Source organism: Salvelinus fontinalis, chromosome 32 (genome assembly GCF_029448725.1).
Source record: "Salvelinus fontinalis isolate EN_2023a chromosome 32, ASM2944872v1, whole genome shotgun sequence".
NCBI lineage: Eukaryota > Metazoa > Chordata > Actinopteri > Salmoniformes > Salmonidae > Salvelinus > Salvelinus fontinalis.
In genome coordinates this window covers 19,968,654-19,981,967 of record NC_074696.1, presented here as the reverse complement: position 1 = coordinate 19,981,967, position 13,314 = coordinate 19,968,654, and the positions used below count along the sequence as shown (strand labels likewise).

Sequence of the window (13,314 nt, the reverse complement as noted above, 5' to 3'; positions counted from 1 at the left end):
TGCCAACACCTGACAACACTATAATCATCACCACCAAAACCTGACATCACCACCATCACCACCATCACTTGACAACACTATAATCACCTGACAACACTATAATCACCACCACCATCACCTGACAACACTATAATCATCACCACCATCACCTGACAACACTATAATCATCACCACCATCACCTGACAACACTATAATCATCACAATCGTCACCCGACAACACAATCACCACCACAATCACCTGCCAACAAATCAAATCAAATGTATTTATATAGCCCTCCTTACATCAGCTGATATCTCAAAGTGCTGTACAGAAACCCAGCCTAAAACCCCAAACAGCAAGCAATGCAGGTGTAGAAGCACGGTGGCTAGGAAAAACGCCCTAGAAAGGCCAAAACCTAGGAAGAAACCTAGAGAGGAAGCAGGCTATGAGGGGTGGCCAGTCCTCTTCTGGCTGTGCCGGGTGGAGATTATAACAGAACATGGCCAAGATGTTCAAATGTTCATAAATGACCAGCATGGTAAAATAATAATAATCACAGTAATCAAATGACAACACTATAATCACCACCACCTGACAACACTATAATCATCATCACCTGACAACACAATCACCACCACCACCTGACAACACTATAATCATCATCACCTGACAACACAATCACCACCACCACCTGACAACACTATAATCATCATCAACTGACAAGACAATCACCACCACCACCTGACAACACTATAATCATCACCTGACAACACTATAATCATCACCATCACCTGACAACACAATCACCACCACCAGACAACCCAATCACCATCATCACCAGACAACCCAATCACCACCATCACCTGACAACACAATCACCACCTGACAACACAATCACCACCATCACCTGACAACACAATCACCACCATCACCTGACAACACAATCACCACCATCACCTGACAACACAATCACCACCATCACCTGACAACACAATCACCACCATCACCTGACAACACAATCACCACCACCCCCACCTGACAACACAATCACCACCACCACCCCCACCTGACAACACAATCACCACCACCACCCCCACCTGACAACACAATCACCACCACCACCCCCACCTGACAACACAATCACCACCACCACCCCCACCTGACAACACAATCACCACCACCACCCCCACCTGACAACACAATCACCACCACCACCCCCACCTGACAACACAATCACCACCACCACCTGACAACACAATCACCACCACCCCCACCTGACAACACAATCACCACCACCTAACACTATAATCATCATCACCTGACACTACTATAATCCCCACCATCACCTGGCAACACTATAATCCCCACCATCACCTGGCAACACTATAATCCCCACCATCACCTGACAACACTATAATCCCCACCACCACCTGACAACACTATAATCCCCACCATCACCTGACAACACAATCCCCACCATCACCTGACAACACTATAATCCCCACCATCACCTGACAACACAATCCCCCCCATCACCTGACAACACAATCCCCCCCATCACCTGACAACACAATCCCCACCATCACCTGACAACACAATCCCCACCATCACCTGACAACCCAATCCCCACCATCACCTGACAACCCAGTCCCCACCATCACCTGACAACCCAGTCCCCACCATCACCTGACAACACAATCCCCCACCATCACCTGGCAACACTATAATCCCCACCATCACCTGGCAACACTATAATCCCCACCATCACCTGGCAACACTATAATCCCCACCATCACCTGACAACACAATCACCACCAACCCCATGACAACACAATCCTCACCATCACCTGACAACACAATCCCCACCATCACCTTGCAACACTATAATCCCCACCATCACCTGACAACACAATCCCCCACCATCACCTGACAACACAATCCCCACCATCACCTGACAACACAATCCTCACCATCACCTGACAACACAATCCTCACCATCACCTGACAACACAATCCTCACCATCACCTGACAACACAATCCTCACCATCACCTGACAACACAATCCCCACCATCACCTGACAACACAATCCCCACCATCACCTGACAACACTATAATCCCCACCATCACCTGACAACACCATCACCTGACAACACTATAATCCCCACCATCACTATAATCCCCACCACCACCTGACAACACAATCCCCACCACCACCTGACAACACAATCCCCACCATCACCTGACAACACAATCAACACCATCACCTGACAACACAATCAACACCATCACCTGACAACACAATCAACACCATCACCTGACAACACAATCAACACCATCACCTGACAACACAATCCCCACCATCACCTGACAACACAATCCCCACCATCACCTGACAACACAATCAACACCATCACGTGCCAACACAATCACCACCACCAGACAACACTATAATCATCACTACCAACACCTGACAACACTATAATCATCACCACCAACACCTGACAACACTATAATCATCACCACCAACACCTGACATCACCACCATCACTTGACAACACTATAATCACCTGACAACACTATAATCACCACCACCACCTGACAACACTATAATCATCACCACCATCACCTGACAACACTATAATCATAACCACCACCTGACAACACTATAATCATCACCACCGTCACCTGGCAACACTATAAACCACCACCACCACCACCACCTGACAACACAATCATATCAAAGTTTATTTGTAGCGTGCGCTGACGACAACAGGTGTAGACCTTACAGTGAAATGCTTACTTACAGGCACTAACCAATGGTGCGAGAAAAAAAAGGTATGTGTGTGTGTGTGTGTGTGTGTGTGTGTGTAGGTAAGTAAAGAAATAAAACAGTAAAAATACATTTGAAAATAAGAGTAGCAAGGCTATATACAGACACTGGTTAATCAGGCTTATTGAGGTAGTATGTACATGTAGGTATGGTTAAAGTGACTATGCATATATGATAAACAGAGAGTAGCAGTAGCATAAAAGGAGGGGTTGGCGGGACACAATGCAGATAGCCCAGTTAGCCAATGTGCGGGAGCACTGGTTGGTCAGGCCAATTGAGGTAGTATGTACATGGATGTATGGTTAAAGTGACTATGCATATAAGATAAACATAGAGTAGCAGCAGCGTAAAAGAGGGGTTGGGAGGGGGGCACACAATGTAAATAGTCCGGGTAACCATTGGTTACCTGTTCAGAAGTCTTATAGCTTGGGGGTAAAAACTGTTGAGAAGCCTTTTTGTCCTAGACTTGGCACTCCGGTACCGCTTGCCATGCGGTAGCAGAGAGAACAGTCTATGACTGGGGTGGCTGGAGTCTGACAATTTTTAGGGCCTTCCTCTGACACCGCCTGGTGTAGAGGTCCTGGACGGCAGGCAGCTTTGCCCCAGTGATGTATTGGGCCGTGCGCACTACCCTCTGAAGTGTCTTGCGGTCAGAGGCCAGGCAGGCAGTGAGGCAACCGGTCAGGATGCTCTTGATGTTGCAGCTGTAGAACCTTTTGAGGATCTCAGGACCCATGCCAAATCTTTTTCGTTTCCTGAGGGGGAATAGGCTTTGTCGTGCCCTCTTCACGACTGTCTTGGTGTGTTTGGACCATTCTAGGTTGTTGTTGATGTGGACACCAAGGAATTTGAAGCTCTCAACCTGCTCCACTACAGCCCCGTCGATGAGAATGGGGACATGCTCGGTGCTCCTTTTCCTGTAGTCCACAATCATCTCCTTGGTCTTGGTTACGTTGAGGGATAGGTTGTTATTCTGGCACGACCCGGCCAGGTCTCTGACCTCCTCCCTATAGGCTGTCTCGTCGTTGATCAGGCCTACCACTGTTGTGTCATCTGCAAACTTAATGATGGTGTTGGACTCGTGCCTGGCCATGCAGTCGTGGGTGAACAGGGAGTACAGGAGGGGACTGAGCACGCACCCATGGGGAGCTCCAGTGTTGAGGATCAGTGTGGCAGATGTGTTGCTACCTACCCTTACCACCTGGGGGCGACCCGTCAGGAAGTCCAGGATCCAGTTGCAGAGGGAGGTGTTTAGTCCCAGGTTCCTTAGTTTAGTGATGAGCTTTGAGGGTACTATGGTGTTGAATGCTGAGCTGTAGTCAATGAATAGCATTCTCACATAAGTGTTCCTTTTGTCCAGATGGGAAAGGGCAGTGTGGATTGCAATAGAGATTGCATCATCTGTGGATCTGTTTGGGCAGTATGAAAATTTGAGTGGGTCTAGGGTTTCTGGGATAATGGTGTTGATGTGAGCCATTACCAGCCTTTCAAAGCACTTCATGGCTACAGACGTGAGTGCTACGGGTCTGTAGTCATTTAGGCAGGTTGCCTTTGTGTTCTTGGGCACAGGGACTATGGTGGTCTGCTTGAAACATGTTGGTATTACAGACTCAAATCAGGGACATGTTGAAAATGTTAGTGAAGACACCTGCCAATCACCACCACCAGTCAACACAATCATCACCTGACAACACTATAATCATCACCACCATCACCTGACAGCACTATAATCATCACCATCACCTGACAACACTATAATCATCACCACCATCACCTGACAACACTATAATCATCACCTGACAACACTAATCACCACCACCATCACCTGACAGCACTATAATCATCACCATCACCTGACAACACTATAATCATCACCACCATCACCTGACAACACTATAATCATCACCACCATCACCTGACAACACTATAATCATCACCACCATCACCTGACAACACTATAATCATCACCACCATCACCTGACAGCACTATAATCATCACCACCATCACCTGACAACACTATAACCATCACCACCATCACCTGACAACACTATAATCACCACCTGACAACACTAATCACCACCACCATCACCTGACAACACTATAATCATCACCACCATCACCTGACAACACTATAATCATCACCACCATCACCTGACAACACTATAATCACCACCACCATCACCTGACAACACTATAATCATCACCACCATCACCTGACAACACTATATTCATCACCACCATCACCTGACAACACTATAATCACCATCACCTGACAACACTATAATCACCACCACCACCACCACCTGACAACACTATAATCACCATCACCTGACAACACTATAATCACCACCACCACCTGACAACACTATAATCACCATCACCTGACAACACTATAATCACCACCACCACCACCACCTGACAACACTATAAATCACCACAGTGACCTGATAACACTATAACTAACACCATCACCTGACAACACTATAATCACCACCACCACCACCTGACAACACTATAATCATAACCAGCATCACCTGACAACACTATAATCACCACCACCTGACAACACTATAATCACCACCACCTGACAACACTATAATCACCATCACCTGACAACACTATAATCACCATCACTTGACAACACTATAATCATCACCACCTGACAACACTATAATCATCACCACCTGACAACACTATAATCACCATCACCTGACAACACTATAATCATCACCTGACAACACTATAATCATCACTTGACAACACTATAATCACCACCACCTGACAACACTATAATCACCATCACCTGACAACACTATAATCATCACCTGACAACACTATAATCATCACTTGACAACACTATAATCACCACCACCTGACAACACTATAATCATCACCACCTGACAACACTATAATCACCATCACCTGACAACACTATAATCACCACCACCTGACAACACTATAATCATCACCTGACAACACTATAATCACCACCACCTGACAACACTATAATCACCACCACCTGACAACACTATAATCACCATCACTTGACAACACTATAATCACCACCACCTGACAACACTATAATCACCACCACCTGACAACACTATAATCACCACCACCTGACAACACTATAATCATCACCACCTGACAACACTATAATCACCACCACCTGACAACACTATAATCATCACCACCTGACAACACTATAATCACCACCACCTGACAACACTATAATCACCACCACCTGACAACACTATAATCATCACCACCTGACAACACTATAATCATCACCACCTGACAACACTATAATCACCACCACCTGACAACACTATAATCACCACCACCTGACAACACTATAATCATCACCACCTGACAACACTATAATCACCACCACCTGACAACACTATAATCATCACCACCTGACAACACTATAATCATCACCACCTGACAACACTATAATCACCACCACCTGACAACACTATAATCACCACCACCTGACAACACTATAATCATCACCACCTGACAACACTATAATCACCACCACCTGACAACACTATAATCACCACCACCTGACAACACTATAATCACCACCACCTGACAACACTATAATCACCACCACCTGACAACACTATAATCACCACCACCTGACAACACTATAATCACCACCACCTGACAACACTATAATCACCACCACCTGACAACACTATAATCACCACCACCTGACAACACTATAATCACCATCACCTGACAACACTATAATCATCACCACCTGACAACACTATAATCATCACCACCTGACAACACTATAATCACCATCACCTGACAACACTATAATCACCACCACCTGACAACACTATAATCATCACCTGACAACACTATAATCACCACCACCTGACAACACTATAATCACCACCTGACAACACTATAATCACCATCACTTGACAACACTATAACCAGCATCACCTGACAACACTATAATCATAACCAGCATCACCTGACAACACTATAATCATAACCAGCATCACCTGACAACACTATAATCATAACCACCACCACCTGACAACACTATAATCACCACCACCATCACCTGACAACACTATAATCATCACCACCATCACCTGACAACACTATAATCATCACCACCATCACCTGACAACACTATAATCATCACCACCACCACCTGACAACACTATAATCATCACCACCTGACAACACTATAATCACCATAACCTGACAACACTATAATCACCATCACCTGACAACACTATAATCACCATCACCTGACAACACTATAATCACCATCACCTGACAACACTATAATCACCATCACCTGACAACACTATAATCACCATCACCTGACAACAGTATAATCATCACCTGACAACACTATAATCATCACCTGACAACACTATAATCACCACCATCACCTGACATCCCTGAGTGTTTGTGTGCAGTGTATTTGGCTGTAACTTTTCAGAGTGGTCATCCTAACTACCAGTCTAAGGTAGATATAGTTTCTGAGGTCCGTGACCCTAACCTTTCAGTATGTGTACAGTATCTGTGGGTGTGTTGTGGTTGGCATGACACCCACCTTCATTTTGCTTTGACCACATATCACTAATACTAGTCGTTTCATCATCCACTGTGTGTGTGTGTGTGCGTGTGTGTGTGTGTCCACCTTGCTGTGGGCGTAGACCACAGAGCCCAGTAGTTTCCAGGTGCCTCCTCGTCTGTCCATGCGTACCATCCGGAGGATCTGGAGGAACCGCATGCTGCGCAGGGCAGAGGTGGCAAAGATGTTCCCCTGGGTACCCGCTGCGATCACCGCCAACGACGCCACAAACACTATGAAGTCTATGGAGAAAGAGGGGGAAGAAAGAGAGGAGGTGAAAGGAGAAGAGATGAGGAGAAAGAGGAGAGAGATGGGCTAAGAGAAAGAGAGCTGCACAATGCACATCCAGTACACACACTCAGTCCCAGTAAGCTCAGACACATATCAATAGATCATTAACTATGCATTTGCTACTGCTCTTTGGAAACCATGTATGTAAATGCTACTCCGTACATGTATCGTAAGTACAGTCGTGGCCAAAAGTTTTGAGAATGACAAATATTAATTTTCACAAAGTCTGCTGCCTCAGTTTGTATGATGGCAATTTGCATATACTCCAGAATGTTATGAAGAGTGATCAGATGAATTGCAATTAATTGCAAAGTCCCTCTTTGCCATGCAAATGAACTGAATTCCCAAAAAACATTTCCACTGCATTTCAGCCCTGCCACAAAAGGACCAGCTGACATCATGTCAGTGATTCTCTCATTAAACACAGGTGTGAGTGTTGACGAGGACAGGGCTGGAGATCACTCTGTCATGCTGATTGAGTTCAAATAACAGACTGGAAGCTTCAAAAGGAGGGTGGTGCTTCGAATCATGGTTATCTGCAAGGAAACACATGCCGTCATCATTGCTTTGCACAAAAAGGGCTTCACAGGCAATGATATTGCTGCCAGTAAGATTGCACCTACAGTGGGGAGAACAAGTATTTGATACACTGCCGATTTTGCAGGTTTTCCTACTTACAAAGCATGTAGAGGTCTGTAATTTTTTATCATAGGTACACTTCAACTGTGAGAGACGGAATCTAAAACAAAAATCCAGAAAATCACTGTGGAAGGACCACCAGAGGGCAGGCTGGGCTCACGGATGGTAGCCCAACAAGCATTAATTAAGCACAGCTGACACTACTAATGAGATTCTCCTTCCCCTCTAAGAGAGAGTATGGAACCAGCAGAAGGGGGAACTATCTCTGGAAGATGGCCACCGAGACAGAGGAGCTATCTATGAAGAACCATTAAGACGGTGACAATGCCGTGACTTTTTGTTGTAGTTTAAAGACAATCATATTGTGTTCCTGTTTTGATCTGGAGAAGATATGTTTTCTTTTTCCTTTGGGAGATTTATTGATTACGTTGGAGTGTTTGTGTTGACCAAATGCCCTCAATATAGAACTATGTTCAATCAAGAAAACCTACTCCTGACTCGTTTGTTCCACCTTCATGCTTTGGAATGACGCCCAATTACTTGGTCCGCTCACATCACATTGTATGATTTTTAAGTAATTCATTTGCATTTTATTGCATGACATAAGTATTTGATACATCAGAAAAGCAGAACTTAATATTTGGTACAGAAACCTTTGTTTGCAATTAGAGATCATACGTTTCCTGTAGTTTTTGACCAGGTTTGCACACACTGCAGCAGGGATTTTGGTCCACTCCTCCATACAGACCTTCTCCAGATCCTTCAGGTTTCGGGGCTGTCGCTGGGCAATACGGACTTTCAGCACCCTCCAGAGATTTTCTATTGGGTTCAGGTCTGGAGAATGGCTAGGCCACTCCAGGACCTTGATGCTTCTTACGGAGCCACTCCTTAGTTGCCCTGGCTGTGTGTTTCGGGTCGTTGTCATGCTGGAAGACCCAGCCACGACCCATCTTCAATGCTCTTACTGAGGGAAGGAGGTTGTTGGCCAAGATCTCACGATTCATGGCCCCATCCATCCTCCCCTCAATACGGTGCAGTCGTCCTGTCCCCTTTGCAGAAAAGCATCCCCAAAGAATGATGTTTCCACCTCCATGCTTCACGGTTGGGATGGTGTTCTTGGGGTTGTACTCATACTTCTTCCTCCAAACACGGCGAGTGGAGTTTAGACCAAAAAGCTCTATTGTCTCATCAGACCACATGACCTTCTCCCATTCCTCCTCTGGATCATCCAGATGGTCATTGGCAAACTTCAGACGGGCCTGGACATGCGCTGGCTTGAGCAGGGGGACCTTGCGTGCGCTGCAGGATTTTAATCCATGATGGCGTAGTGTGTTACTAATGGTTTTCTTTGAGACTGTGGTCCCAGCTCTCTTCAGGTCATTGACCAGGTCCTGCTGTGTAGTTCTGGGCTGACCCTTCACCCTCCTCATGATCATTGATGCCCCACGAGGTGAGATCTTGCATGGAGCCCCAGACCGAGGGTGATTGACCGTCATCTTGAACTTCTTCCATTTTCTAATAATTGCGCCAACAGTTGTTGCCTTCTCACCAAGCTGCTTGCCCATTGTCCTGTAGCCCATCCCAGCCTTGTGCAGGTCTACAATTTTATCCCTGATGTCCTTACACAGCTCTCTGGTCTTGGCCATTGTGGAGAGGTTGGAGTCTGTTTGAGTGTGTGGACAGGTGTCTTTTAAACAGGTAACGAGTTCAAACAGGTGCAGTTAACAGGTAATGAGTGGAGAACAGGAGGGCTTCTTAAAGAAAAACTAACAGGTCTGTGAGAGACGGAATTCTTACTGATTGGTAGGTGATCAAATACTTATGTCATGCAATAAAATTACTTAATCATACAATGGGATTTTCTAGATTTATTTTGTTTGATTCCGTCTCTCACAGTTGAAGTGTACCTATGATAAAAATGACAGACCTCTACATGCTTTGTAAGTAGGAAAACCTGCAAAATCGGCAGTGTATCAAATACTTGTTCTCCCCACTGTAAATCAACCATTTATCGGATCATCAAGAACTTCAAGGAGAGCGGTTCAATTGTTGTGAAGAAGGCTTCAGGGTGCACAAGAAAGTCCAGCAAGCGCCAGGACCGTCTCCTAAAGTTGATTCAGCTGCAAAATCAGGGCACCACCAGTACAGAGCTTGCTCAGGAATGACAGTAGGCAGGTGTGAGTGCATCTGCACGCACAGTAAGGCAAAGACTTGGAGGATGGCCTGGTGTCAAGAAGGGCAGCAAAGAAGCCACTTCTCTCCAGCAAAAACATCAGGGACAGACTGATTTCTGCAAAAGGTACAGGGATTGGACTGCTGAGGACTGGGGTGAAGTCATTTTCTCTGATGAATCCATTTTCTGATTGTTTGGGGCATCCGGAAAAAAGCTTGTCCGGGAAGACAAGGTGAGCGCTACCATCAGTCCTGTGTCATGCCAACAGTAAAGCATCCTGAGACCATTCATGTGTGGGGTTTCTTCTCAGCCAAGGGAGTGGGCTCACTCACACTTTTGCCTAAGAACACAGCCATGAATAAAGAATGGTACCAACACATCCTCCAAGAGCAACTACTCCCAACCATCCAGGAACAGTTTGGTGACAAACAATGCCTTTTCCAGCATGATGGAGCACCTTGCCATAAGGCAAAAGTGATAACTAAGTGGCTCGGGGAAAAAAACATCGATATTTTGGGTCCATGGCCAGGAAACTCCCCAGACCTTAATCCCATTGAGAACCTGTGGTCAATCCTCAAGAGGCGGGTGGACAAACAACAACCCACAAATTCTGACAAACTCCAAGCATTGATTATACAAGACTGGACTGCCATCAGTCAGGATGTGGCCCAGAAGTTAATTGACAGCATGCCAGGGCGGATTGCAGAGGTTTTGAAAAAGGGTCAACACTGCAAATATTGACTCTTTGCATCAACTTCATGTAATTGTCAAAAAGCCTTTGACACTTATGAAATGCTTGTAATTATAATTCCGTATTCCATTGTAACATCTGACAAAAATATCTAAAGACACTGAAGCAGCAAACTTTGTGAAAATGTATATGTCATTCTCAAAACTTTTGGCCACGACTGTATACTTACACATTATCTTGTCGGTGAATAAACACACACACACAGACAGGGAGAGAGAGACAGAGAGAGACAGCGTCTTGCCTATGACACAGAAGGGTTTCCTGGCGAAGCGTAGTCTCCCCTGCCATCCTCTGTAGCGACAGCAGCAGCCGGACGCCCAAACCCTCACAACGTATTCCAGACCAAACACCACGATCATCACAAACTCCTGTAGGGGGAGACAGAGAACAACACGATCATTGCAACCTCCTGTAGGGGGAGACAGAGACAACACCATGATCATTACAACCTCATCTAGGGGGAGGGTCAGAGGGAGAGGGTCAGTCATGGGTCATTATGAGGAAACCAACTTAACACCACAGATCAGCATAGGGTCACAGCAAGGTCAGTTAGAGAAGCTCGCCATCTGTTTACAAAATGATAATCTGAGACAATGGACAAAGAGTTAGAGAAGGACAAAGAAAAGAGAATGGTGCTATATATAGTACGAGTCAAAAGTTTGGACACACCTACTTATTCAAGGGTTTTTCTTTATTTTTACCAGAATAGAATAATAGCGAAGACATTAAAACTATAAAATAACACAATCATGTAGTAACCAAAAAAGTGTTAAACAAATCAAAATATACAGTTGAAGTCGGAAGTTTACATACACCTTAGCCAAATACATTTAAACTCAGTTTTTCACAATTCCTGACACTTAATCCAAGTAAAAATTCCATGTTTTAGGTCAGTTAGGATCACCACTTTATTTTAAGAACGTGAAATGTCAGAATAATAGAAGAGAGAATTATTTATTTCAGCTTTTATTATTTCATCACATTCCCAGTGGGTCAGAAGTTTACATACACTCAATTAGTATTTGGTAGCATTGCCTTTAAATTGTTTAACTTGGGTCAAACGTTTCAGGTAGCCTCCACAAGCTTCCCACAATAAGTTGGGTGAATTTTGGCCCATTCCTCCTGAAAGAGCTGGTGTAACTGAGTCAGATTCGTAGGCCTCCTTGCTCGCACACACTTTTTCAGTTCTGCCCACAAATTTTCTATAAGATTGAGGTCAGGGCTTTGTGATGTCCACTCCAATACCTTGACTTCATTGTCCTTAAGCCATTTTGCCACAACTTTGGAAGTATGCTTGGGGTCATTGTCCATTTGGAAGACACATTTGCGACCAAGCTTTAACTTCCTGACTGATGTCTTGAGATGTTGCTTCAATATATCCACATCATTTTCCTATCTCATGATCCCATCTAATTTGTGAAGTGCACCAGTCCCTCCTGCAGCAAAGCACCCCCACAAGATGATCTCCCCCCCCCCCCCCCCCGTGCTTCACGGTTGGGATCGTGTTCTTCGGCTTGCATGCATCCCCCGTTTTCCTCCAAGCATACTTCCAAAGTTGTGCCAAAATGGCTTAAGGACAACAAAGTCAAGGTATTTCACAAAAATTTGTGGGCAGAACTGATAAAGTGTGTGCAAGCAAGGAGGCCTACAAACTTGACTCAGTTAAACCAGCTCTGTCAGGAAGAATGAGGCAGTTAAGTTAAACAATTTAAAGGCAATGCTACCAAATACTGAGTGCATGTAAACTTCTGTCCCACTGGGAATGTGATGAAAGAAATAAAAGCTGAAATAACAAATTCTCTCAACTATTATTCTGACATTTCACATTCTTAAAATAAAGTGGTGATCATAATTGACCTAAAACAGGGAATTTTTACTAGGATTAAATGTCAGGAAGCATGAAAAACTGAGTTTAAATATATTTGGCTAAGATGTATGTAAACTTCCAACTTCAACTGTATATAGTAATGAATTCATGTTTGTCTATCTCTGTTCCATTTCCCATATTTAATTTGCATTAGCGGGTAAATTGGC

At 44.8% G+C, this 13,314-nt stretch overlaps 1 protein-coding gene across 1 annotated transcript in view; it reads right to left on the bottom strand.

The window, feature by feature from the left end:
• LOC129830865 (potassium voltage-gated channel subfamily KQT member 4-like) overlaps window positions 1-13,314 on the bottom strand; it is a 131,845-nt gene that overhangs the window by 30,437 nt on the left and 88,094 nt on the right. Inside the window, exons 3-4 of the mRNA XM_055893674.1 lie at window positions 11,522-11,648; window positions 7,493-7,668 (exon numbers count right to left, since the gene is read on the bottom strand). Of these exons, the coding sequence (XP_055749649.1) occupies window positions 7,493-7,668; window positions 11,522-11,648 (303 nt within the window). The remainder of the gene's footprint in view (window positions 1-7,492; window positions 7,669-11,521; window positions 11,649-13,314) is intronic.